The sequence below is a fragment of the Ascaphus truei genome, chromosome 9 (genome assembly GCF_040206685.1).
Source record: "Ascaphus truei isolate aAscTru1 chromosome 9, aAscTru1.hap1, whole genome shotgun sequence".
Taxonomy (NCBI): Eukaryota; Metazoa; Chordata; class Amphibia; order Anura; family Ascaphidae; genus Ascaphus; species Ascaphus truei.
This window is the reverse complement of record NC_134491.1, coordinates 24,162,897-24,189,847: the sequence shown is the minus strand read 5'-3', so window position 1 is coordinate 24,189,847 and position 26,951 is coordinate 24,162,897. Positions and strand designations below refer to the sequence as shown.

Here is a 26,951-nt window from a genome sequence, read left to right as displayed (position 1 = left end):
CTGCTTCAGCACAGGTGGCTCAATCAGGGGCTCTGTTATTTTGACTGAGCCACCTGTGCTGAAGCAGGGATATCTTTAAAACCTGACCTGTTGAGCAAGGGAGTCAACGCTGTACTGTGCCGGCGGGAGTCGTTTGTAGACTGAAAACTGTCATACATCAACATGTGTCAGACATGCGTGCGCACTTCGTGTAGCAGGCACAGTGAGCGGGCCTAAAGGGAGGAATTGGCACGTTTGGGCAGGAATTTGTTATGAATCTCAACAGACATCAGCCTTCACATGTCATTAATGCCATCACAAATACAGCACGGCTGCTTCCTGACACGCTACATGTATGTTGCAAGCAAGTTTGATATGTGAAGCTTAAATAAGTATTGCGCACTTTTTTAAAAGAACCTCCGAATATTTACAAAGGGTTGTGTATACTAGTGGCATCTCCAAATAAATCTGAAAATGAGATTCCAATTTCTTTTAACCTAAAACATAAGAAATGGCACAATACATTACTGAGGAAATGTGAGATAGATATTTCATGTTATCCAGCTGCTATTACCTTGATTTATCTGAATATTTGTTCTTGAACGGAATCCATTCATTTTTGGTAAGGCTGTAAATCCAAGCGTCGCCTGAATACAGATCAAAGACAAGTCTAGTCACACAAGGCTAGAGATACATTAGAGATCTGTCATTGTGGGTTTGTATACTTCTGCTAAAGCAGACATTTGTTTACTAGTGTGAGAGGAGAGCAGGTCGCATGCGCCACACACACCCCCCAACTGTCACCCTCAGCAGCTCCCCCCGAAAACCCAAAACCGAGACCGTCTGCGATGAGAGACACACGTGGACAGAACGCGTTTGCTGCGCTTGTACTAAACGGAGAGTACTGCCAAGCGCAAAGGCAGACGATTCCGTTTGGACATATGGGGGTGGAGGGGGAAGGGACTAAGTGGGATGGCGCTATTAAAGTTCAGGGACCCCACAAGAGCGCGGTGTTAGGATGTCTGCATTCCGTTCTAATGTTTGGTTCCACTTTAAGAGACTGTCTGAGATCACGAACACGTGCCGTGAATACATGCGTATTAAAGAGAGTGAGATTTACCAGGCGAGGCTGTTATTGCATCATTAACCCCCCATGTGTCACTGACAAGGAGGGCCGCAAAGTGGCAATGTAATGAAAGAATTCCCATTGTAATTGTGTGAGGCAATTGAGTGCCACTCCTGTTCAATCAGTGCAACATGGTTCGTTGATCCCACCCTTCTGTACATCAGGGGGGCTCAATTCCAGTCCTCAAGTCTCCCCTGTCACGGCAGACCAGAACTTTTAACACCAAAATACCCGGATTCTTTGATTGAGCAAAGCAAGAGATAAAATAAATTGTGATTTATTTACAGAACGAACACACACAGCTTAGTTTACAATTACAACGAAAATACACTTACTGGAATGGGGTAAAACGAAATATCTTGTTCCCAAAACGAAATGTTGCAAGACAGTCTTTAGGAGCAATTTTCCAGGAGCGGGAGATGCTCGCGAAAAGAGCCTGAAACAGTCCTCGGTCAGCAGCACCACTTGCCGCTGCTGTTTTACTCCGCCGGGGCTGCTTCTTTCATTCTGTTCCCGTAGTATTGGATCTTGGAACCTTTGTTCTTACGAACTCTTGAAGCTTAGCTGAATCTTTGTTACGATTGTCACGTACGACCCCCTGCTAGCACGTGACCTGCATACGGGACAAGGGTTAATTCCAACGCTCGCAAGCGCACCCACTCGGGTCCCTCAAATGGGTTGTATCTCTCCTCAAGCCGTCCCAATATACCACCGCCACGAACAGCACACAAGTGAGCACGTGACTTTAGATATGTAACCAGGGTTAATACACAAGGCTTCTCTAGCAACCCCCCTTTCTCCTCTGCAAGGAACCAGCGAGTTAGTCTTGACCCCTACTCAATTGCACATCATAACCGTCCACTGCCACCACCTGAGGTTATGCAGACATGATAAAAGATCTTAGACTAAAATATCCGCCTGGGCCTCAGGTCCCTGTTTATTATAAGAAGAACTATGCACTTTAACACAAAATCAGCTGTAGTAACATGTGCCCGAATTTAGCAAGTTATTCTCTCCAGCGTGTACAAAGTTCATTGAGAGCCCAATGCATTGCTTATTAAATGGTTTAATATATAGAAGAATACAGTGATTGAATTACAGAAAAGGTATTACCAAATAAACATACAGTTATTACAATATAAGGCAGAACAGCTTCTTAAAATAAAAGGGGTAAAACAGAAAATCCTATACAGTACATTACCGCATGCTATGGATTTTTCCCAGAGAGGCACTGGTTCAGAAGATGAGGTCTGCCATGCTTTCCAAGCAGGCCCCTGGTCAGATCGCCTGTTTTACAACCTGGCCCAGACTTAAGTACCATTCTCTCCTAGGGCACCTTCATGAGCCCACCCCTTCTACAACATACCTTGAAGCTGTTCTCCCCCAACCCTGTCTGTAGACCTTGATTAATTCAATTGACACCTTGAGTGGGCCATCCACATGGACACCCCTCCTCAAGTAAATCCCTTTGAAATTCAGAGCAGGTCAAAGAAACAGTTCTAACCTGTTTCAGACTCAGCATTTTGTATTCTTGTTAAAAGTGTAGCTCATTAACCCCTTAAGCGCTAGAGAAGGGGGGGGGAGGGGGATCCACCGGTCCAGCATTCAGACAAACCCAGCCAGGCGGGACAAGGGACCACAACATCCTGTACCGGGCGACACGGAGCCCAACTGTACTTCCATTCCGCCGGGACAGGTGCTGGTCTCCTCTCGGGGAATTCCCTCCGTCACGGGGTCTCCGCAGCAGCAGAGTCGCATCCCAAAGTGAGTCAGCTCGCGTTCCGGGAGACCCGGCAACTGTTGTGAGGGGTGTCGTTCGGAACGGAAGAGGTGCAAGTGGTGAATGTGTAAAAAACCCTTGCTGCCTGTTCAACGCCTGCTCGTCGACTGGTGTGCTGTTGCCGTTCTTCTTGCTGGTCCGGCGGCACCGTCGTCTGGCTCGTCCCTCTGCGCTGATGTCTGCGAGGTGTCACTCGGCCATGAAAACGGTGGGGTCAGGCCCAGGGCCCGCACGTAAGGAGCCATGTCCTCAGGGAACCTTATCGGAAGGTATTTTCCTCTGTGGCTTGCTGTAAGTTTAAAAGGGAACCCCCAGCGATATTTGATGTCGTTCTCGCGGAGGAAGGTAGTCAGGGGTTTCATTTCCCTTCTTCGGATCACAGTTATTCTGGACAGGTCGCTGAAGATTTGGAGGGACTCATCCATGAAGGTAAGTGAATCTCTTCCTCTGCAGGCCGTAATTATTTTTTCTTTCGTGGGGTAACTGTGCATCCTTGCGATGACATCACGTCTTCTGTTAGGGTCCTCCGAGCGTGGGCCCACGCCCTGTGGGCCCGGTCTATTTCCAGATCCCTGTCGTCCAAGGGGTCACATATTGACGTGAATAAGTCTTTAATGTAAGGACGGAGGAGGCCAGGAAGAACCGTCTCTGGGATATTTTGTATGCGCAGGTTTTGTCTTCTATCCCGGTTCTCCTGGTCCTCCATGCAATCCTTGATGCGGTGGAGTTCTTTAAGCCTAAAGATCTCCGCTCCGGTCTGGCGCAGGGAGGTCTCCTCCATTTTGCCTTCCAGATTTGTTGTCTTTTCTGTTAGGCCATTGATCTCCTGCATGAAATCGTGGACCGCGGTTTTAATTTCTGTTTGGAGGGAAGTGTATAATTTGGTGAGCATCGACGCCATGAGCTCCTCCATGTAGGCTTTTGTGAGCGGTTCTTCTGATGCAGGGGTTTCCTTAGCCCGTGTTCCCTTTCCTTGCCCCGTCTGCGCGCCTCGTGTACCGCCGCCATCTTGAGTTTCGGCCGTCGACTTTGGGCTCTTCTGTTGCGGGGAAAAGTATTTAGAAACCGCTTGGCTTGTGGACTTTTTTTGTTGCCTGGACATTCTGCTACTAGTGCCCCAGCTGGGGGACTGCAATCCGGTCGAAAGTTTCGGTGGAAGGGTGCGTTTAACTTCCGTTATTCAAGAGAGTCCGCGGAGCTCCCAAATTACACCTCCATGTTGGGTGACGTCAGCGGAAACCACTTCCGGGAGACCAGTACTTTTAACATGTTTACCTTCCAGGATCAATTCACTAGGCAGAACAAGGTAGTGCAATAAAATGAGGTTTATTCTGGTGAGACCAGCAGACACACAAATGGTACACAAAATACAAGAAATACACACTTGTCTGGGGAGTCTCTAGCCTGAACTAGGTGCAGGGTGCCTGCTTCAGAAGGTTTACCATGTCTGCTCCACGTCCCGAAACTCCACGGTACCCCTATACCCGCTAACCGCGAGCAAGAAAAAAGCTGGAACATGGCCGCAATCTGAGAACTTGTCCTAAGCTAAACTAGGCTTCTCCATCAACTCCAGGCCGAGTGCTCTGCTATTCGGAGCAAAGCACTTTTGAAAAGCCCGCCAGCGCCTCACCAGACCAAGCTCAAGATCGTCTGGTTCTCTGATCTGCCAGTTCCTTACATAGACCTCGCTGTTCTATGTTCAACATAGAGAAGGGGCTGGCGACCTATCAGAGCACGGATCGTAGCTGTACCAGCCAATCAGAGTTGGGGGCTCGTCTGGCTGTACGCGTCAGAGGAGGGGGGGTGTCGAGGAGACTCAGGATGCCAGCAAGCGGGAAATTCGAACTGGCCAATGGAAATCATGCCTACCAGCAATGGATACCAAATGCCGGTCCCATACCGCCCGCTGGGAAGGCTCCACTGAGCCTGGGCAAATAAAGTGTCTTCCCCACGGGGAGGACTTGTTCCCAGACCCGGATCTCTGCCCTTCCCCGCTCACCAAACGTACTGCCACCTCTCAACTTCCCTTCTTCTCTTTTATCCCTTATCTCTATGCAGACATCCTCGCTACTTATCGAAATACCAGGACTGTCTGTATAGAAATTAATAGAAGAATGATAAATTGCTGCACACTATTATAATAAAAAAAAAAGGGGGATACAACTACCGGTGCTCCTGGTTCAGGATTCTCTGTATCAATCCAAGGTATAACGAAGGGAAGAAAATCAGGGCTCCACGGATTTGCTCAATAAACTGATTTATTGCCAATAGACATAGGGGCCTATGCAGAGAGCAGCGGTGGAATTAATTGGAGATGTTAATAAATAGTACATTTTTTGGCGTGATTTTATCTCCATATGCAGAAAGGTCCTAAAACTGCATTTAAAATCATGTCTGCATATGGAGAGTGTCAACCGGCGAGATGTGCGCTGGTGAAACATGTTTTAAAAAAAGCGCGTTTTTTTTTCTTCTCCCTATGGCCGCCGAGCTCCAGCTACATGCCAACTTTTGTTGGCGGAGCTAATTGTTGAATTTTTCTCCATTTTAATGGCGCGATCAGCCGCTAGATGGCGATCGCGCCTTTCTGAATACGGCACTTTTGAAACCTGGCGAGATTTAGGTTCTCGCCACCCGCGCGGCGAGATTTAAAAAAAAAAAAAAATTGGCCCTTTTTTTTATCTCGCCATTACCTGCCTTTCTAAAGGCATATTTCGCCAACAAATGCCGCTAATTCAGTTACCGCAGCTCTCTGCATAGGCCCCTTAATGTTTCGGCCACACAGGCATTATGCCATTTCTGCTTTTGAGAAAGGCCTGTGTGGCCGAAACGTTAAGTCTATTGGCAATAAATCAGTTTATTGAGCAAATCCGTGGAGCCCTGATTTTCTTCCCTTTGTATAGAGATGACTACACAATTTAAAATGTAACTTTTTTACTCCAACATGGGCTCATGGCTGCAACTGTTACACTAAGCATTGCGGGCTGAAAATACAATATCCTAAAGCGAAGATATTAGGGGGACAATATGCAGACGCATACCCGCAGACCAGACGTGGTCTGTGGGTAGAAGGGGGGGACAAGGTAACTTTGCCCCCCGACCTTGTACACGTGTTTTAAGCACATTTCCAGCCAAATATCCACCCTTACACTCCCACTCCCGAAATCCTAGGTTTATTGTACAACAGGAAAAGTTATAACACACACAAAGTGTCCCCGGCTTATGGTGCTTCTAAGCTAGCGGGGACCCACGGTTTTCAGGGGTAACCAGTCGGGCTTCACCTTTATTATGAAGACTGGCTACCCTTACCATCACAATTACTTTAATGCCTCTTTGCCTAGTCACTTGTGATGAGGCTTCTAGTGCTTTTAACAGCACACTAAATACTGCGATTTTATTTTTCAAGATAAGAACTCAGACTCACGAAAATGTGCAAATGTGTAATAACTTGTCTGAAATTATATTTCAGACACAAATATTCAACCAAACACAGCTGTAAGCATTCAGACTTGTGTTGGCCTAACCAGAATAAGTTACAGAGAAGACCTGTAACTTAATGGGTAACTTCAACCAGAAACATGTGAAAATAATTAAGCTTACACAGTTCAACAGGTCACCAGATAATAATATAATCCTCTATTGTAGTAAAGCTATCATGCTTAGGGGGGGGAAAGTCCTCGTGTATTTTGACCACATCATTTGGCTTATATCTAAAACCCCTAATGACTGTGTCCGCCTGCTGTGCGGTCATTTGTGTTTGTGATATTAGATGTGTACAATATGTTGTTACACATGCAGAGAATCTTATTTCCCTGCCATAATAACCCAGTTACCTGGGAAGATAACAGTGACCCCTGCTGCTCACAGGCAGTATAGCATCTATGGTCCCATGTAGTAAAGGATTTCACCAGTAGGGGTCAGTGGCATCTGCCAAAAATACTCACCTATTGTGTGTTTGCATTTAATGCCAATAACACTTCCTGTTGAACGTTTTTCTGCAAGCAAAATGAAAAGTATGCACTATGTTTTATCTTGATTAAAACATGAATAAAAAATGACCTGTTTTTTTTAGGATGAAAGAATATTAATCTCTTCTCATGCAAGCTATAATGTATGCTGTGTTTATTACAGTATGACTGAATTGTTACCGAGTGAGATTAGTATAAAATGTTTAAAATCTGAGATTTCCAACACAATTAAAATATAGCAATAGTATTCATGTACACAGCAGAGCTGAGAGAATAGTATGTTTTATAAATATAAAATAAAAAAATACAAATGAATTATTATTAAGAAGAAAAAAAAAGTATGAAATGTGCAGTAAAGAGGAGGTACCAGGAAGAGAAGTATTTCCCCAGTAATGAGGGGGTACCAGGAAGAGAAGTATTTCCCCAGTAATGAGGGGGTACCAGGAAGAGAAGTATTTCCCCAGTAATGAGGGGGTACCAGGAAGAGAAGTATGTGCCTATGTGATGTATAATGTGTTTAGTACACAGGGTGCAGAGGTTGGATAACACATGTCACCTGTCATTTAGCTCTGCAATGACAGCCCGGATATCTATGGTATTGAATCTGTTCTTCATGGTGCTGCGGTGCTGCGATGCTGCACAGGGCAGAAGCTGCTTCAGAACTCAATGCTGATCCTGACTCCACTACTCCCTGCAACACATGCGTAATGATCCCAAGGCCTACGGCAAAGCAGAAGGGACAAATCTATCAAGTTCCCAAAAAAATGTGCTGTCTAGAAACAGCGACTCCTCTAGGTGACACATAGAATAGCAGACACAGTGCTCAATATTACCCGGTTCCTACCAGCAGGAGGTGCTGTGTGCATCCCCATGTGCAGTGTTGTTACTGCAAATAAAAAGATCATGTATACTGTATAATCAAAATGACAAATAAGTGTATATTACAGAAAGGCAGTGGGAGGAGTTTTTGAATGGCAGGGCTGCAATACGTACAATATTTCATCTCACATGAACTATATGGAAACTTTGTAAGAAGAAGAATAGTAAATATATAATGACGTGGATATAACATGTGCAAAAATGTGCACACACAGAGAGGTACAATGCATCACATACATATTACATGTTCAAACACAGAGATGCAATGCATTACATACATATTACATGTGCAAAAATGGGACAGATATGTGGATCACAAATGAGTATATGGAAAGATTAGAGAAATAATAGAAAATATGAAGCCCCATTTATAATTAAATGAATATTCCAATTGCTGCATATAACTGTGCACACACCATGTACAATGTACATATTACTGTCTAACAATGTACAGTGTACTTTGCTTTGTGAAAATCTTGGCTATTTGTGAATGTAAATAAATGTATGTTTATTGTTCCAGTTTGTTTCCAGAACATAAATGTATAAATATTATTCCAATACAGTTCCCAAAATATAAAATCAATGAAGTAATTGCAGATAATAAATGTGTCAAAAAAGAGATGATGTCTCACTGTGTTACCCAGGCTGTTCTGCAGAGGCTATTCACAGGCGCGATCCCACTACTGATCGGCACGGGGGTTTTGACCTGCTCCGTTCCCGACCTGGGCCGGTTCACCCCTCGTTAGAGCAACCTGGTGATCCTGGGCTCCCCCGGGCTCACCATATCGATGCCAAACTTAGCGTGGACACCCGATCGACATAGCACAGTGCAGGCCAGAACTCCTGGACTCAAGTGATCCGCCCGCCTCAGCCTCCCGAGTAGCTGGGATTACAGGCACACGCCACCGTGCCCGGCAAGAGCCACAGGCTGCTCTCTGTTACTAGAGCTTCTCTCACTGTGTGACGTCACAGCCTGGGGAGAGCGACACCCGCTGGCAGGTCTGTGTAATAACATGGTAGAGCGCCACCTTCTGGCAGATATGTGTAATAACACCAGGAACAGAAATGCTTCAGGTACTTGCTGCTACTCTCGCTGCACTCCTGTGTAAGAGCGCCACCTTCTGGCAGCTGTCAGTATTGCATGCATGAATGCCTATTACAGTTGATTTTTACAAATGTCCTATATCTGTCACCAAATTCCTAATTACTCAGCTGATCTTCTGACTGATGTTTGAAACCACCCAGAGTAGGGCGGTGACGTGTAATAAATTCCACATATGTAACTGTACAAACTAAAAAAACAGGATAAGAAAAGTGGGGGGGGGGGGAGGGGGAGAGGGGCTTCAGGTAACAGACTCACAAGGGACACAGACTCCCTCACACAGGGAGACAGGGGCGTTCCGCGCGCGGGGACATACGCGCGCGCGCCGGGAGGGGGCGTGGCTTCAAGTAACAGGGGACCCCCCCTTCCCTCACACAGCGGTGGAAGGGGCGTACTGCGCGCGCGCCGGGAGGGGGCGTGTCTTCCTCTGGAAAGTTGTTGGTTTTTTTTGCCAGCCGGTGATCTCCAAAAAGGAGAACGCGCGCGCCCCCTCCCCGGGGTATGTGTGTTTTCGGGCGGGCAGGAGGTGGGCATGCCGCCTCGCGCTGAGCGGGAGACCGCGTTACCGCGCGCGCCAGGGTAGAGGAGGAGCTGGTACTACACCTGAGGCGCGCGCATAGCCTTCCCCCGGAGGGAAGTGCGCCTTGGGCCGGTAGGGGGCGCCCGGCGGCGGGGGCTGCTGGGTAACCATGCCTGCGTCACGGCTGCGCGTTACCTCACTCACTCCCCGAACTAAACACCGAGGCAGCGGGAGCGGCGGGGATGCGGGGGTCCGAGCGGAGCCCTCAGCACCCACCCGGAACACGCGGCGTGTAACGAGCCCCCCTCCGCGGGGTAGCTCCGCTTAGACAGTCGGAGGAGTCCCGGAGGGGGTGCGGTTGTGAGGGTGGGTGTGCGGGAGTCAGTGGGTGCGGGTGTAATGTTATCCAGAAAGAAAACCAAGAAAGAAGTTTCCAAGCCGGCGGAGGTGCAGGGGAAGTACGTGAAGAAGGAGACTTCCCCTCTGCTGCGCAGTGAGTGAAGGGGGAGAGGGGCCAACCGGGGGGGGGGGGGGAGAGGGGCCAACCGGGGGGGGGGGGGGGTCGAGTCACGTCACTCTGGTAAAGGCCATCAGGAATTCAGGGGAGGTGGGAGGGCAGACATATACCTGCTGAAAGGGAGGGGGGGGGGGTTATTCATGACTTACTTGTACCCTTTAACTTAGAGGTGGGTGTCTCCTCAAGGGCCTCCAACAAGTCTGGTTGTCAGGATATCCCTGCTTCAGCACAGATGGCTCAATCAGCGACTGAGCCACCTTGTGCTGAAGCAGGGGTATCCTGAAAACCTGACCTGTTGGTGGCCCTTGTGGACTGGAATCACCCACCCCCCTTATTAGCTGCAAGTCTACAATGTAAATCCCATCTTCAGTCTGAAAATCTGTGTGTGGAGTAAATAGTACGCAGCAGCATCACTAGTATCCCATCCTTATTTCCGTGTGGGATAGGGTTCCCCACCCTGATGATAATGTCTAACCCCCTCCCCCCCCCTCCTTTAAAACAAACTTTGGCGCTGTTGGTTACTGTAGCATTAATCAGTAAGGTCAATCATGGAGCTGATCCAGTGAATTAAATTTATAGGGCATTACCACATATAGGGTTTAAAGATAACAAAGTGCACAACTTCTTCTTCAGTCATTTATTTCCTTAGATTTAATCACCCATACAAGACCGACTTACACTTTGTAACATGAATACATTTGCATTATATGGATATCCCCCCCCCCCTTTCAAATTCATGATGAATGCCTGTTTGATTAATTAGGGAACCATAACTTTTTTTTTACAGAGATCCAAAATAACCCCTCCTAAATGTACAATATCAAAATGTTTTAAATATGATTTTGTGTTATGTGCCAATAAGACTCTCATGATAACGCATTTTTTGGCTGGTGGCGATTGAAGCTTAAATGTTTATTTGAACGTTTAAAAAATAATAATTCATCACTGGCTTTGTGTGCGTGTTGTATTTATTTTAGGTAGGCCATTGTCCAGCACAGTAGATCGACCAGGGCTGAAAGAGAGAGATATTCCTGAGCAGAAAATATCAGATTGATTTCCCTTTCAAAAGTTAGCTGATACAAATGTGTACCTAAGCCCTTATTACTGTCACTTCACAGCAACTGTATTGTTTGCTGCTATTTTACAGGAGGACTCGCCCTCTGTTTGCCTTCTGCACAGACAAAAGCTATTACAATTTTAGTTAGTAACATGCCGAAGTCAAGTAATCCATCTTAATCCATGAAATCCAGTTAATGTAAATTTAAAGGCTCACTTAGTTTTTAGCTCTGGCCATTAAGTGTTTTGCTCTGAGTGAGGACAGGCTTAACTAAAATATAATTCTAATATTTGTTGTTGAAACTGAAACGTGATATCTTTCTGTGTATCATCATGTGCTCCAAAGTAAGTAAAGTTGAAATGTGGTTTTCATTGAAAACTCCCTAATCGGGGAAAGGAAAAAAAAAAACCCTCCCTGTACAGTTCCCTATAATGTTTTTGTTCAGTTGTGTGGAGTACATGTTATTTTTTTGCTATAGAAATGGCATTATGATGAATATGCAGATCTTCTGCTACATTTTAAGGTTGTCCACATACAATATACATAACTAGAGCAAAAAAGTTTTATCCAACAGCTGTAATGATGTATTTTATTAATCTTGCTAATGAAAACGGTAAGTAGTTATGGGACCGAGTACTCCATTCAAGGACCTAGTGTGCCATACCTGTGGCAGAAAACGGGTTAAGGAAAATGGTCACGTCTGAGTATGACTTATGTTTTTGTAATTTTTCCAGAACTAGCCTTCTCATTTTACATTGATATAGGCATTAAAAAGCCATTACGTAATTGTTACTAGCTCTGTGTAAACTACATTTCTTTTTCTTGGAAGCTTGCCCAGGTGATGTGTAGTAATGAATGCAAGAATGGACACCAATGACAAAGTTAATATCAAATTTTCTGTCTTTGAACGAAAAATAGATACTGAATACAGAACATATGTTTTTAATATATAACCAAGTAGTGATTTTATTCTTCGCATCATGCACACCTTTTATTTGACCTATGCATCACTGCAATCAAGGGACAGTCCCTCATAGCTTGTGACCTAAGGATAGTGACATGTTGAATAGGTTTAATTTACTTTTAATATTTCCATGGTAAACAAGTGATATCAACAAGATTGTATCTAATGTTTGGGGGTGAGACTATCTGTTCTTAAAGTGGCAATTCAAGCTGGTGACGTTATTTTTTTATTTATTTTTTAAACATAGGGTTGAACCTAGGGGTCTCTGGCGCTGAATCCCATTAATTTCACCTCCGGCAACTCCCTGCTTCCGGAGTTATTTACCTCTGTAATGCCGTGATTATACACCTTGCTGGCGTGCGTCTACTCGCGCTCATCGCTGGCTCCTCTTGCCCGAGCGATGTGTGCTCAGTGATTGAAGCGATTGGGGAGGCGTGGCGGACACGTCACAAGGCTGGTTTGCCGTGATTGGTTCAGCCGCCCACGTGACGTGGCCGTTGCTTGAAAAGACAAAAAAAAATGTATTTTCAGAAAGCGCTCTGTCGTGATTGCATTAGGGGCGGCCTCATGGGCATTCAGCAATTTGTGGTTGTCACGAGCTCCATCGCGCACTGTATAATCACGGCCTAAGGGTAGCGGTAGCCACTCGACTAGCAGGGTTCACGCAATGACGCAGTTTCAAAGCTCCTACAGGCCAATAGGAAGCTGTGACGTTATCAGGTTCGGCTTCCTATTGGCCCAGGAGCTTTACATTTTGCCGTGACTCTGGCACCCCCTTTTGCAGGTCTGTATTTCGGGAAGCAGCGGGTTGGAGCTGAAATTAATGGGTTCAGCTCTGGAGACCCCTCACCCCCTTCTTCAAACTAATGTAAAAAAAAAAAAAAACAATAATAAACAAAAAAGATTAAAAGCATGAATTACTCCTTTTTGAAGTTAAACTTGATTGTTGATTGATCCATTGTTTGTATGGTAATTATAAAGCCGATATTATGAAGCTGATCTGCTTCAATTCAGTGGACCCAGAGAAAAGGGATATTCATTTAATATATAACAGAATCCAAATATGTACAACTGTGTAAAACTTTTTTTTGGGGTGTGTTGGATATATATCTATATATCTATCTCTCTTTCCGTTTGACTTGATTGATGTTAGTGTATGAGACGCTTTTGGAAGCTATGCTGTCAATTAAACATTCACTACTTCTTCTCTTGAAGATCTGATGCCGTCCTTTATTCGTCATGGTCCGACCATCCCACGCCGGACTGACATCTGTGCACCAGATACAGGTCCCCCTCACTACGCCGCTGCAGGAGATGGGGCTGCTACCAGAAACCAGAGTTTTCTGCGAACTCCAATTCCGAGACCACCGCATGAAGTTTTGCGCAGAGAAAGCAATAGACTTTCTGCACCTTCATTTTTAGTTAGAGGATTGGGTGATGTTCCCAGGGAATATGGCTCCTCTTCTCAGTCCTTTTTAACGGAGGCTAATTCTGTTATGGAAAATGGAGATGCAAATGCAAGATATTATTGCTCGGATCAACACTACGATGGGCAAAGGAGGCGGCAAGTAGGGGATCGTGCACATGAAGACTACAGGTATTATGAACACGGCAATGACCAAGTGCAGAGAATGGTCCATGGGCAAGGAAGACATCCAGCGGGTAGGTGGAAAGTCATCAATACAAATACATACCCTTTTTTTTTTCCAGTATTCATTTTCTACCTAACATTATACTGATACATTTTATGGGTTTCAAATTGCATAGACTCTGCTCCAGTGCTGAAGACCCCCCCCCCTACCCCGAAGCAGGGATATCATGAAAACCTGACTATTTGTGGCGGGGGAGGGGGAAGATCTTGAAGACTGGAGTTGAGAACCTCTGGACTATTGTGTTAAGGCTCCAGATCTCCTTTAGACAACTCTGCTTCTGTTTTGTTTGTTTGTTTTTTTGGGGGGGGGGAGAAATCCACCAGTAATTTGCTATTTTTGGAGAAATATTGACAAACTATTTTCTTAATAACTGCTTTGTAAATTAGCCCTGATAATTGCAGCTTCTGAGTCCCCTAAATAGCCTTCAATTAAGAATTCAGCATGGTCTATGCCAGGGGTGCTTAACGCCAGTCCTCAAGTGCCCACACTCCTGACTGAGCCTCTGAGTCACCTGTGCTGAAGCAGGGATATCCTGAAAGCCTGACCTGTTGAGGGAGCTTGAGTACTGGAGTTGAGCACCCCTTATTTAGAGGACAGAGACCCCTCCCCCGCCAAAAAATGGTGCCTGAGCGATTACACAGCTGAGCAGCTTTGATGTTTTCCCTTAATTCCCTCATTTTGGCAGCGCTGATGTTTTTTTAGTCAGACTTTTACCAAATGTAAGGACCATGCGGCTTATTCAATAGTGCGACAGCGCTGTTTTATCACTACCACACGGAAAGTTCCATTGAAGTGAATCTGACTTTCCGTGCGGTAGTGTAGAGTCTGTGCTATTGCACTTTGTTGAATAAGCCTCAACATGTACATAGTTTCTGTCATCCACAGATATAGGATAATGATTTTTGTTGTGTTTTCTAGCCCCAAAAATCTAATTCTTCTTGAGCTGTTATAATCTTGTTTGAATAAGTACGTTGTTTGTTTTTTAATGTGTAACCAAGCATAGTTTATTTTTATTTTTTTTGGTTTCATGGGATGTACACACTGAATTAAAATGCACATGTATGTATAATTGTATTTATATGGCACCAACAATGTTTGCAGAGGTTTACAAATTACAATGCAAGGTAAATAAATGACAAACAATGGGGGTAAGTGCAACTGATAAATGACATAAAGGCAGAGAGAGACTGCCCCATACAGCTTACAATCTAAGCGCTATGTAGGGAGGCTTATAGACAGTACCAGTCAAGAGCATCTGGAGTTTATAGCAGAGGCGTGGAAAGTTGAATGAGATGCTGCTTTTAATGTTCGTAATTTCAGCTTAGCTTTGAATGTGGACGGTGAAGGTGTTTGACGTGTATTCAGTGGAAGAGCGTTCCATAGGTAGGGAGAGATTAGTGCGAGAGGGCTGTAGGGGTAAAATGGGTAAAGATGAGACGACAACCTTGGGTTGAGCGGAAGAGCTGAGTAGGTGCGTAACGAGGTGCAGAAGAGGGTACAGTCTTGAGTGACGCAGGGTTGTTGAAACTGTGCCACCTCCCCTCCAGCACTATGCGGTCACGCGACAACTTTCAATCGTGGGCACGTGACTATGGTGGCCATTTTCCAGGAAACTGAGGTGTTTAGTGCTCCGTTTCACTACTGAACAGATCGTGGCCTGTGCTCCATGGGAACAAAGGATACGATAAAAGCAAGAAAAACAAACCTTTGGGCATGATGTAGTGATTACTGGGGCACCCGAAGGGTTAAAAGAAAGGAGGAGAAAGACTAGAACAAAAGCTCCTGTTATACATTGGGATAAAGCATTGTCCCAGATGGTTTACATTTGCTCTCTGCCTGCATTGCCTCTGATTTGGCATGCAACAAGAATAAAAAACTTTTTGTGTCTGCCCATTGCATATTTTCACTTTAGAAGTGTATTTCCTCATCATACTGTATTGTGTTTGCTTCCAGTGTTTTGCCAACAGTGAAATTAGAAATGGAATTACAAGGCAAAGGGCTTAATCAAGAGCCACGTTAATGCAGTCTTCAGAATATCACAGGGGAATGAAAAAGGGTTGAATGTATTTTTTAGACTGCTTTGTATAAAAAATAAATGTAAGAGGACTGATATTGGTTTGTTTATCGCAGACATTCATATTTTTGTTTAGAAGTTATGGGGTTTGTATAACTATATCCTGGTTGCACTTTCCAAACCGTGAGGTAATCTAAGAGATTAGCTTTAAAGCAGCAAAACATGTGAAATTGTATTTTGTTTGTTTGTTTTTTAATCAGTTCTGCAATATTAGATAAATTACTTTTAAATATATATATATTCAACTTTGCCATTTTTAATGAGTTTTAAAGCATCCTTTGATTTCTATAGCCTTTTTTAGCCCACTTCCCAAGCAATGCAAGATCTATACAACACGTTCCTGTTTTGTGATCATTTTTGTTTGTGATATTCCCAGCAGTTTGAGCGGCAAACTGTAACAATAGAAAATGTTACTTTAGTAATATCCAGATACATTTTAGCTGCTGAGTTACACTGACTGAAGGATTGATTGGAACTGAAAGGCGGCCATTATGTTAGACACACAATCAGGATTTTTACAGATTTATAACAGGAGCACCAGACAAGACAGTTTAGGTAAGAATGTAGAATTATACGTGGTCACATACTTTACATATAAAATTATGGGGAGGAGGGGAATGTAGTATTGCTGCTTTAAAAGTATGTTTAACTATTTCTTCATATGGATACTACGGGAGTAGTATGTCAGAGCACACTCCAGTACCGGTTTCTCACTGTGGGAAGATGGTGACCCGATATGCTGCCCACAGAAGTATTTTTCCATTGTCAACACTAGGCCTATTTTATTAGAGATTTAGATTCAAAACATCTTACACAATTTACATATTTGAGGAAACTTGGTCACATGAAGGCAATGCTTTCTTGCACATTTTTATTTTTTTCATGGAAGCTTTTTTGAAATAGAAATGTGCTTCAAATAGGCAGTGATGTGATAAAATTCCTTGGTATGAGTATACGTATCATGGATGAGATTCCTTTGGTGGCAGTGATAATACTGTGCATACCACAACAAATGCCAAAGAGAATGTAGTGTTAAACCCTTTGCTGTTTGATTTAGCTGGGCTCCTCGCCTAACCACATTATGTTTAACGCTTTACAATCTTTATGGCCCACATGTTCAATTATTGCACAGGGCTGGGGATAAAGTACTGTAGTTTACACTAACAGTACTTCTATCATCTTAGGATTTTAACAAAGTGTGTCGTCTGTGCGTGTGTCTGTGCGTGTGTCTGTGCGTGTGTCTGTGCGTGTGTCTGTGCGTGTGTCTGTGCGTGTGTCTGTGCGTGTGTCTGTGCGTGTGTCTGATTTAAATCTGAAGTGGAACTTGTTACTCTCATTGGGTAGATATGCTCCGTTCCTGGTGTTACTGACTACTGCACTTTCAATTAGGACTTCTCACACAACAAATGTCTTCAAGCAAATGTCATATTTATTTTTTTACTAGGCCTGATTATACATGTGTTTTTATCTTGTTGCTGGTTTAGGCATTGGAAGAGTTGCAGCTACATCTTTAGGAAACTTAACAAACCACAGTGCTGAGGATATACCTCTTCTTCCTGGTTGGACAGTGGACTGGACTATACGAGGAAGAAGATACTACATAGACCACAATACAAACACTACACATTGGAGCCATCCACTTGAGAGGGAGGGACTGCCCCCTGGTTGGGAACGTGTTGAGTCAGCAGAGTTTGGAGTTTATTATGTAGACCATATCAATAAAAGAGCTCAATATAGGCACCCATGTGCTCCAAGGTAAAATAACAATATACAGTATTTATATTGTACTTTTCACAGCTACAATGTTACTTATTTTCTTGCATGATTATTGTTACATTTATATTTAGATTTTATATCTTGTTGTGGTAATAATAATAATCAAGAACTTGGAGGCCAGTAACATAGGATGCCCTGAAATGTTGGATGCTGCTATGACTTTGTCCTTAAAATTACTTTAATTTTAACTTTTCTGACTTTCTACTTTTTTGGTGTGCTTGATTATTGCCTCATTATAATACAATAAGAAAGCCCACGTGTTTTACTTTTTATATACTTTGAATATGTTGATTGATGTAATAGAAACCAATTTGTATACATATATTGTACATAATGTGGTAGCAAGAATTACAAGCACTTATATACATTCCGGGAAATTCTTACATTAGAACGTTATTTCAAGTCCTTATTTCTTTGCGAAACACCATACTTCTAGTTTAGTTCACTCATGCTTTATTCATTTTATTTTTATGCAGTGTCCCCCGGTATGATCAGCCACCTCCTCTCCCCCCTCCTGTAACTTATCAGCCTCAGCAAGTTGAAAGAAGCCAGCCACTACTTGTACCTGCAAATCCATACCACACAGCAGAAATTCCAGACTGGTTGCAAGTGTATGCCAGGGCGCCTGTAAAGTGAGTTTTGTTTCCCTTGCTCGGACATTAAAATAACACTTTGTATTTGGGTCTCTATTACCGAACATGCTTCAAAAATCTATGTTTTTACAGTAAATCTATTAATTTACTTGCGGCAAACTGGACCTGCAGTAAGCGGGATTAGATCTGTGTAAATGCTACCAGGGACCGTTAAAGGATGCTGACATTGTAGTCTTTCCTTTTTTTTACCTATATGTTTTACACTTTCAGAAGGGGTTAACACTGCAGCAGTACAATTTTTTAAATGGATAATAAAGCAAAGATGTTGTTGTGAATAATTAACATGCAGGTAGGTTATCAAACCAATAGGAAGCTGCAACGTCATCCGTAGCGGTTTCCTATTGGATACCCATTCAGATTCCCAGTGAGAACATTTTTCACTTCACTGGTAAGGATACAGAGCTACAAATAGCATGGCTCATCTCCAGGGGACCATTTCCAGTTTTCTTCGTGATTACTCGTTTGTTTTTAATCTGGGGGGTGGATGCTTTATGTGGAGCACAGAGCACGTTATCCAATTTAGATATTATTGATGGCGTCACAGAAGAGTGGCATATGTTTTAACATGTATACAGGCTACTTACAAATTAAATGGGGGTCAATTTAGGTCAATCCTTGATGGAGAAGGATTTAGGAGTGCTTGTAGACAGCAGGCTTAGCAATAGTGCCCAATGTCAGGCAGTAGCTGCAAAAGCAAATAATCTTATCTAGCATTAAAATGGGTATGGATGGAACATTATGCCCCTCTATAAAGCATTAGTAAGTCTACACCGTGAATATGGAGTACAGTTTTGGGAACCACTCCATAAAAGACATGGAACTAGAAAAAGTGCAGAGAAAAACCACCAAATGAATTAAGGTGATCGGAAATCTGACTTATGAGGAGAGGCTGACTAAATTAGGTGTGTTTACATTAGAAAAGAGGCATCTCAAAGGGGATATTACTATATATACAAATATATTCAGGGACAATACAAGGAGCTTTGAAAAATAACTATTCATCCCAAGGGCAGTACAAAGGACACGGGTCATTCCTTAAGTATTGATGAAAGATTTCACCAACAGGAAAAGGGCTCTTTACAGTAAGGGCAGTTAAAATGTGGAATTCATTACCCATGGAGACTGGGATGGCAGATACAATAGATGGATAGATACAATAGCTGCTGGACCTCCTTTTTGGAAGGGTATGTGTCACAGTAGACCAGATTTTTTTAACACACTTATATTTTTGGGATCATTCAACAGGCAAAACAAGGCATTGAAATAAAATGGGGTTTATTTGGATAAAACCTTGGAAATACAACCTTGCCTTCCTCTGGATCAATACACTGTAAATACAAATATAGGATAAGTGTCTGTATTTAACATAGGTCCAACTCGATGAAAATGTCCATTTATTATTATTTTTTTGTAAACCTTGTCTACTATAATTGTCTGAACCATACGAAAACGCTCATGATTTCCTCTTTTTATAAAGCATTGCGCTAGCCTATGACTCAACAGGTCAGGATTTTTGTTTCTGCAAACATGCCTTTGTTTTCTTGTAAATGTTTGAAAACATTCAAGTGGGCCATTTCAGCCAGCTGTTCCACCTTATTTGTTTAAAAAGTCTATTTTAACTTATGAAAATAGTACCTCCTATAAATTCTTTGCTACTGTAGCATAGCATGTCATATATCCTTTCAGTTTTTTACCTAACAAAAAAGGGTTTACTTTGACCCGTATACTTTTACGTTTTCTCAATTTTACATTTTATAGAAACGGTTTTGCAAGGTTCGTTTTTTATTTTATTTATTAACCTGATGTGGTTGCTGTGTTTAACCCTCGTAGAGATTAAGGGCTCTGTAGTGCACTTCTGTTTTAGATGATCGTTCTTTAAATCAGAGAACCAAATGGAGATGTTCAAATTGTCAGAACATTGAGAGATCTTATTGGAAACTTTGCTGCCATCAGGAGATATCACACTGGGTTTCAGTTTGTGTGTTCAGGAAAAAATGTTTTAAGGATAGTTTATTTGTACACCTCCTTTATATTTAGTTTATTCTGTAGTTCCTCCCCCCTGTGACAAATTACACTCTGTTAATTACACTTGTAATTGATTTTGTATAATCATGCGTAAATAAGGTGTACTTACGCTATGGGTGTATCCTTTGATGTATCAGGACTGAAGAAGGATCATGTGAGCAGTCACTGCTTGTATCTTTTCATTTGTTTATTTGAAACGATTCTTCAATAAATGGGAACTTTTTATATTGATGCGACCGTTTCACCTTCAAAGCTCTCTTTGGCTGTGCAAATCCATGGAATATGTTCCTTTTTTATGTACTCAGCCCTCCCAAATGATACTAGTAAACAAAATAGTTCCCAGCACTCAATGGAAAAAAATGGTGTAATCTGCAAAAATGAACATTTAATGTGTAGGCTTATAATCACAAAAGAATATACACAATGGGGAATGTGGGAGTAAACAATACTCCAGGTGCTAACAGACACCTGAGGCGGAAGGGTGCAAAGGAGGATAAGGCCTTGCCCCCGCTGCCTGCTACAGCGTCCGCTGTGGCGGACGCTGCGCTCACGTGAGCCCTCCCCGCAATGGCGCCGGGCCCGCTGCGAGGGGGGGCCGCAGCGCTCGCGCGAGAGCTACTCCTGCTCTCAATAGAATTGAGAGCAGGAACTCGCGTCGAGCGGCTAGGCACGCCCCCCGGCGGTTTAGCCAATGAGGGCGAACCTGCGGGGTGACGTCATGGCCGCGCCCCCGTCACTCCTCCGCCACGCCCCTCCCCCCCCCCCCGGTCTCTGCTCCTGCAGTGAGCTGCAGACCGGGGAATCGCCGGAACGCGCAGCCAAAAGCGCGGGCGCGCATTACAGCGCCGGGGCCTTAGCCTTAGTAATGGGGAAAGCGAGGGGAGGTTTTGTATCCTTAGGTTTTGTATCCTTCTGTGAGTGTTTGTTTTTTAATATCCGTTCTGTAGTATTAGATACTTGCTGCATTTATTTGTTTCTCATCTCTGCCATTTTTTATTTGTAATGTACTAAGCATCCTTTCCTTTGGTTTCTATAGCAGGCTCTGGCAAACCTCTTTTTGAGCCCTGCCCTCTCCCCATCAGTGGAATAGTATTTGCAACAAATGATCAGAAACAGGAAAGTGTTGCAGTGTTCCCAGCATGAGACTATCTGTGGTGAAAGCTGCAACAATAGACCATGTTGACCGTTATAATATAAAGATATACTGCAGCTGTTGCATTTCACTGACAAGGATTGAATCAGCCATTTGTTTAGCCCCAAGAGCAGGATTTTCACTGATCGATCATAGCAGAACAGATCGACCGGCAGCTTTTGTTTTCATTAAAGGCAAATTTAAAAAAAAGGCAGTGAGGAATGTTTAACTCGTGAATTATTTATTCTCCAAAAAAGACCATGTTGTAATGAGAGGAGCAATTAATTGGGAATTGTGCTGAATTCAGGTATCAACATCCTGCCAGGGGGGTCCTGTATAATGGCATCCTAACCTGTGTGGGTGTGTTTGCATTAAATGTTTTGTGTTTCTCTGGGTCTGCTCAATTCTTGCATATCCGTAACCTTTGTTTCTGTGTGCAAACTAACAGTCTTTATCACCACATTAGATAAAATATGTAAAAAAAATATATATATAATAATTTTAACACTTCAGTTTCTTCCGCCCCCCGCCGCCCTCCATGCTTTTCGTCCTTCGGTCATTTCCATCCTAGGAGCTTGCATTTATTGTGAGGAAGGGCTATGAAACCTGTAGAGAAGAGGAACAGCCAGAGGCATGTTCTCTGAGTACGGAAATAATAGTCCTTTGTGTGCATTTTAGTTAATGAGCTGTTCTTTTAACAGAGGTATATTTATTGTTATAGGCTGGAGCTGGTTTGATGTGCAGTCCCTAGCCAGCTACCTACATACACCTCCTCCTCCTGCCCCCCCCCCCCCCCCCCCAGCCTTATTCTCATAGTTTCTAATTGGATGCTGACACTTGTTTTTAGAGAATATAGCCATAATATACTTTTTCTCTGAAGGTATTTCATAGATGTCTGGCAAAATTCATGTCTACAACCTTACAGCTCCTAGAAGGGACACTCTTTTTTTTTTGACTCAGAAGGAGCTGAAAAAATATTTTTTTTATTTCACCCCTCTCCACAACAGGAAGTTAATTAAAGGGACAGTCTCGCCTAAGGCAAAGTGAACTGAAGACAGGGATATGTCTAATATGTTCAACATAGACCAGGGCTGAGCAACTCCAATCTTCAAGGGCCATGAACAGGTCAGGTTTTCAGGATATCCCTGCTTCAGCACAGATGGCTGTCAATGATTGAGCCACCTGTGCTGAAGCAGGGATATCCCTAATTCCTGGTCTGCTGGTGGCTCTTGAGGACTAGTGTGATATAGGTGATTTTTAATTTATTTATAAAATATTTTACCAGGAAGTAATACATTGAGAGTTACCTCTCGTTTTCAAGTATGTCCTGGGTCCTTCCAACTTTTGAGATTAGTATAATGTAACAAAGTGAGTATTTTTTTTTTTTTTTTTAGCAGGTATTACTTGGAAAAGCAAAAACAAAAAAAGAGACTTAAGTTACTGCTATGATGTTACAGGCTATGCATGTTTTGAAACTACCATTGACTATATTTGTGTACAAAAAGAAATCTTGATTTTGTCCATTGCTTTCTTTCGCTTGACTGCACTGTGGAATCATTCTGCTGCTGACATGTTTTTCTTTCTCCTCACAGATATGACCACATTTTGAAGTGGGAACTTTTCCAGCTGGCAGATTTGGACACTTACCAGGGTATGCTGAAGCTGCTATTCATGAAAGAACTGGAACGAATTGTTAAACTGTACGAAGCTTATAGACAGGCACTTATCACTGAGGTGGAGACTCGCAAACAAAGGCAACAGTGGTATGCACAGCACAGCAAGAACTTCTGACAATCCCTTTTTTTTCCTTTAAACTCGTATAGTGAACTTTACAGCTTCAACTTGCCCTTACCACAGGAACTCAAAGAACGTCCCTCTCTTAATTTTGATAAACAACCATTTACTTAAAATGACTTTAAAAATAGTCATACTTGATCAAATAAAAAAGCATCCCCTTCTGTTTGAAACTGTGAGTAACACAAGGTAGGTAAAGCGGCAAAATCGTGATCAGAAAATGTTTTATTGGTGGGATACGTACACAGACCCATTTTCCAAGGTCATAAGCGGTTACCAGTGCAAAAGAGCATTTCTTTTTATTTTAGATCAGCTGTTGTATTCGTGAGTTCTGAGTAAAGAACTAAACTCATGTTTTACTTACAATGTAAGGATCCATTTATATTTTCCAAGATACATCTGTTATCAATATATATTTATTATAAACATCAAATAACTATATTGACTGAAGTAGCATATAGGTTAATGCAATAATAATTATGTTCTTTACAGTGTTTGAGGTTGGCTAACCACAAATTAGGAATACCCTTTTTATATAGAGAATTCCACTTGATTTCAGCATCATGTATACATACAGATTTGGTTTATTACCAATTCTGAAGACATTGCGTTATCTTATTTATGCCTGAGTTCTGTCCACTATATAATGCAAACGCCTCCATTCAGACAGATTTTGTAAATACCTCAACTGTAATACATTTATTTTTTGTATTAAAATATTGTATAAGCTACTTGGTCCCCTTTTTTTGTATTATTATTTTCTCTGTCTGTCTGTGTCTCTCATTAATTCACTGCTATTTAGGTCTCTGACAAGGAAAGGAATTATTTTTCGCCTTTAAAGTAATATTTTGAAGTGCATTGCAAGCCCACTTCTGAACTGCAGTGTTAACTAGCATGGTCTCTGCTGCTATTCTACAAGATCAAACTAATGATGGAAGTTAGAAAATTAACGTTACAGTTTAAGCACAAGTTGTATAAAATGTTTTTCTAATAGCTCTATATGATACCTACAAAGCTGATCGTTTACCACAATTTTGAGAATTTTGTTACTGCCCCATTCTAGCTCTTGGGAATTTGGTTTATTCCAGCGGTGGCCAACTCCAGTCCTCAAGGGCCACCAACAGGTCAGGTTTTCAGGATATCCCTGCATTAGTATGTGTGCTTGTCATTGACTGAGCCACTGATTGAGCCACCTGTGCTAAAGCAGGGATATCCTGAAAACCTGACCTGTTGGTGGCTCTTGAGGACGGGAGTTGGCCACCCTTTGTTTATTCAATCACCGCTTTCTAACATTAATGCACTATATTGATACCGTGAGAGGAATCCTTTCAGTGTCCTCATGTACCCGGCACGTCATGTGTGGGAAATGGCTAGTTTTGAAAGTGCCAGCGGGGTGGTTAACTCGATCGTAACACATTGAGCCCCCTCCATGTCTGTCAGCTGTTGGTCATGTGATGGCTGAAGCGATCACATGATTGCAAATGCCCGGGATTCTGCGACACTGAAAAGGTTAAAGTGAGTCTGATTTTATATCACAGCTTACTATATATCCTTTCGTCCTGCCAAATGCAATATGTTGCACTTCGACACAGAACACAGGGCACCACAAAGCCCTTCCCAAAATTCTACAATCTGGTTTCCAAAATCTGTTTTTATAGGTTGTGATACCTTTTTTAATGCACCAACATCTCCATCATAGAAGGTTTTTTTGTGTGCATAAGCTTGAGACTGCAAAGGTCACTTCACCAGATGTGATCTCTAAGCTGGAGCTGGGAGACTTAATACATACTGTAGTTTGAAATTCACCACAGCAGGTGTCTTAATCTGTGAATATAGGGGTTTGTCACAATCTTTTCATTGCAGTAGCCTATTTTTCATCTAAATTGATGCGTATTCCCTACTGAAGGGCAAATAAAGCAATGGGGTGTAACAGTGCTTTTAAACTTCACATTTCAGAAACTTTCTTGCAGTGATTTAATTTGGTTTACTTGTCATATTTCGATAAGTGGTAGAAATTCACAGTATACAATTACATGAGTGTGACAGAATTACAAATGTTTTGAGTTCATTTCCAGCAATACTGTAAAACTGAACAATGTATATTCTTAACCGTACTTAATTTAAATTAGCAACACCCTCAGTGATAACATGTGTATCTGAGTGTTTTATTTAGCTTCCTTGCATTACAGGAGTTTAGTTACCATCCTCACCTGGAGTTACCAATGACCTGACCTGGAGTGATTCAATTAGCAGGAGACAAGCTGCTTTGTGTCTATCACAAATAAAGCCACACTGGGCGCACAAACCTTCCACAAACTTAGTGGTCATTAAAAGTCATATACAGCATGTGACAGAACATTGGCGTCTCCTGATAAAGGAGTTTGTTCTTCCTCTGCATCCTTCATGCAAAAACATGAGACCTCCTTGCCATACATATGTATGGGTACAATGGGACAAAATGCTTGAATGATAACAATAGGTGTACACTAATGTTCATGCATCTTATTAACCTCTTCTTTGCCGGAGGGTATGGTGACTTGCTGCTGACCATGTCGCAGGGGTGAGCAACGGCAGTCCTCCCCGGCCACCAACAGGTCAGGTTCTCGGAATATCCTTGCTTTTGTCTTTGACTGAGCCACCTGTGCTGAAGCAGGGATATCCTGAAAACCTGACCTGTTGGTAGCCCCTGAGGACTGGAGTTGGCCACCCCTGCATTACAGCATCAAAAAGGTTTAAAGAAGAAGAAAAACGTGACTACATGTTTTTTCTCTCTGTTTCTTCAGCAGCAGCACCAGCTTGTGGTGCAGGAAAAGCATGGTGGTACAAATGTCTGTGGGTGGCTGCAACACTGTAAAGTTTGTATAGAGCCTGGAAATGTAAAGATACAAAATTACAGAAATTCAGACTGACAAATGTAGTATAGATCTGCTGAAAACCAAAACATGCAACATCTCTTACTGCCTGACACTTTAGTGCTATTGCTACAAAAATGTGTTTTCCATCTTGCAACAAAATGGGCTGATTTTCAGCAAAATCGTTTTCTAAAAAATAATCTGCTCTTGAATATCAATCATTTAAAAAAAAAAATTTTTTTTCCCCAGTTGGTTGTACCACATTTTTTTCAAAAGTTTGAAAAACATGTTTCAGAAATGAAATTGGGTGGTAGATGTTGCATCTTCAAAAAGGGAGGTGTCCGCTATCAGACTCCGCCAAAAATAGTTTTCTGCCTTTAGAGTCTCATAAAAGTTTAATGACAAAATGAGTAATCCACGGCTTAAAGGCCTAAAAAAGAAAAATGTCTCAAAGGCATATAGAACAAAATATTGTGTCTAACACTAAAAAAAGGGAAACACTTTACAAAATATTTAAAATAAAAATAGTTTAAATGGTTGATATACATGAGCATTTTAGAATAAAATAGGTGGCCATGCTAAGAAATTAATTATAAAAACATGCAAATGGTTGCCAATCAATTTATCTTTTTTGATCATATAAAAAGGGGTGGGGGTAGTTACACTTCTGATTATCTAAAAATCTGATAAGTGTAAAGTGGTATAGAAGATAATTTTCATTTTGTGACTGGTGCACAAGTGCCCCTGGCAGGGCGTGGTTGCTTTGTATATTTGGGATTTTGCCCCACAGTCTTATCTTCTATGTAGCTTAGATACACATGGTCTGCAATTCTTCACATTTTTTTTTTTTGTTTTTTGTTAATATAAATATTTCAAAGTGTAAAAAAAAAAAAACTAGAGCAATTGTAATATAATGTAACTAACAAACTTCAATTACCAATATTAACTTGAGCCAAATCTATTACATGCATGCACATATTTGTGGCACAAGACTGCTAGGCATGTGTAAGCATTCATCTCTCTGAAATGTGTCATGCTAGAACATTTATTTACCACACAACTATTTGACAAAGCTGGGATACAACTTACCTCATTTGTACTTCC

General features: G+C 42.4%; 3 protein-coding genes across 10 annotated transcripts in view; 1 reads left to right on the top strand and 2 right to left on the bottom strand.

Annotated features, from left to right (window-relative positions):
- LOC142502620 (kelch domain-containing protein 2-like) overlaps positions 1-9,408 on the bottom strand; it is a 10,575-nt gene extending 1,167 nt beyond the window's left edge. The window contains exons 1-5 of one of the 3 annotated variants that reach the window (XR_012803813.1): positions 7,684-8,209; positions 7,407-7,570; positions 6,827-6,877; positions 1,441-1,718; positions 554-626 (exon numbers count right to left, since the gene is read on the bottom strand). Coding sequence is in view for 1 of the 3 variants with exons in the window: in XM_075613851.1 (XP_075469966.1) it covers positions 554-626; positions 6,827-6,877; positions 7,407-7,413 (131 nt within the window). In the remaining 2 variants the exon portion in view is untranslated. Of the gene's footprint in view, positions 1-553; positions 627-1,440; positions 1,719-6,826; positions 6,878-7,406; positions 7,571-7,683; positions 8,210-9,089 lie in introns of those variants that run through there. The other 2 variants (XR_012803812.1, XM_075613851.1) reach the window with 2 other exon arrangements.
- On the top strand, positions 9,284-23,726 carry SAV1 (salvador family WW domain containing protein 1). The gene is made up of 5 exons (XM_075613850.1): positions 9,284-9,844; positions 13,105-13,551; positions 17,100-17,370; positions 17,868-18,023; positions 22,794-23,726. The coding sequence occupies exons 1-5, from the start codon at positions 9,751-9,753 to the stop codon at positions 22,990-22,992; spliced, it is 1,167 nt and encodes a 388-aa protein (XP_075469965.1). The 5' UTR covers positions 9,284-9,750; the 3' UTR covers positions 22,993-23,726.
- Positions 22,818-26,951, bottom strand: part of ATL1 (atlastin GTPase 1) — a 41,917-nt gene continuing 37,783 nt past the window's right edge. For 4 of the 6 annotated variants that reach the window (XM_075613843.1, XM_075613845.1, XM_075613844.1 and 1 more), the window contains one exon: positions 25,753-26,951. In XM_075613843.1, the coding sequence (XP_075469958.1) occupies positions 26,790-26,951 (162 nt within the window). In that variant the 3' untranslated portion in view covers positions 25,753-26,789. The other 2 variants (XM_075613847.1, XM_075613848.1) reach the window with 2 other exon arrangements.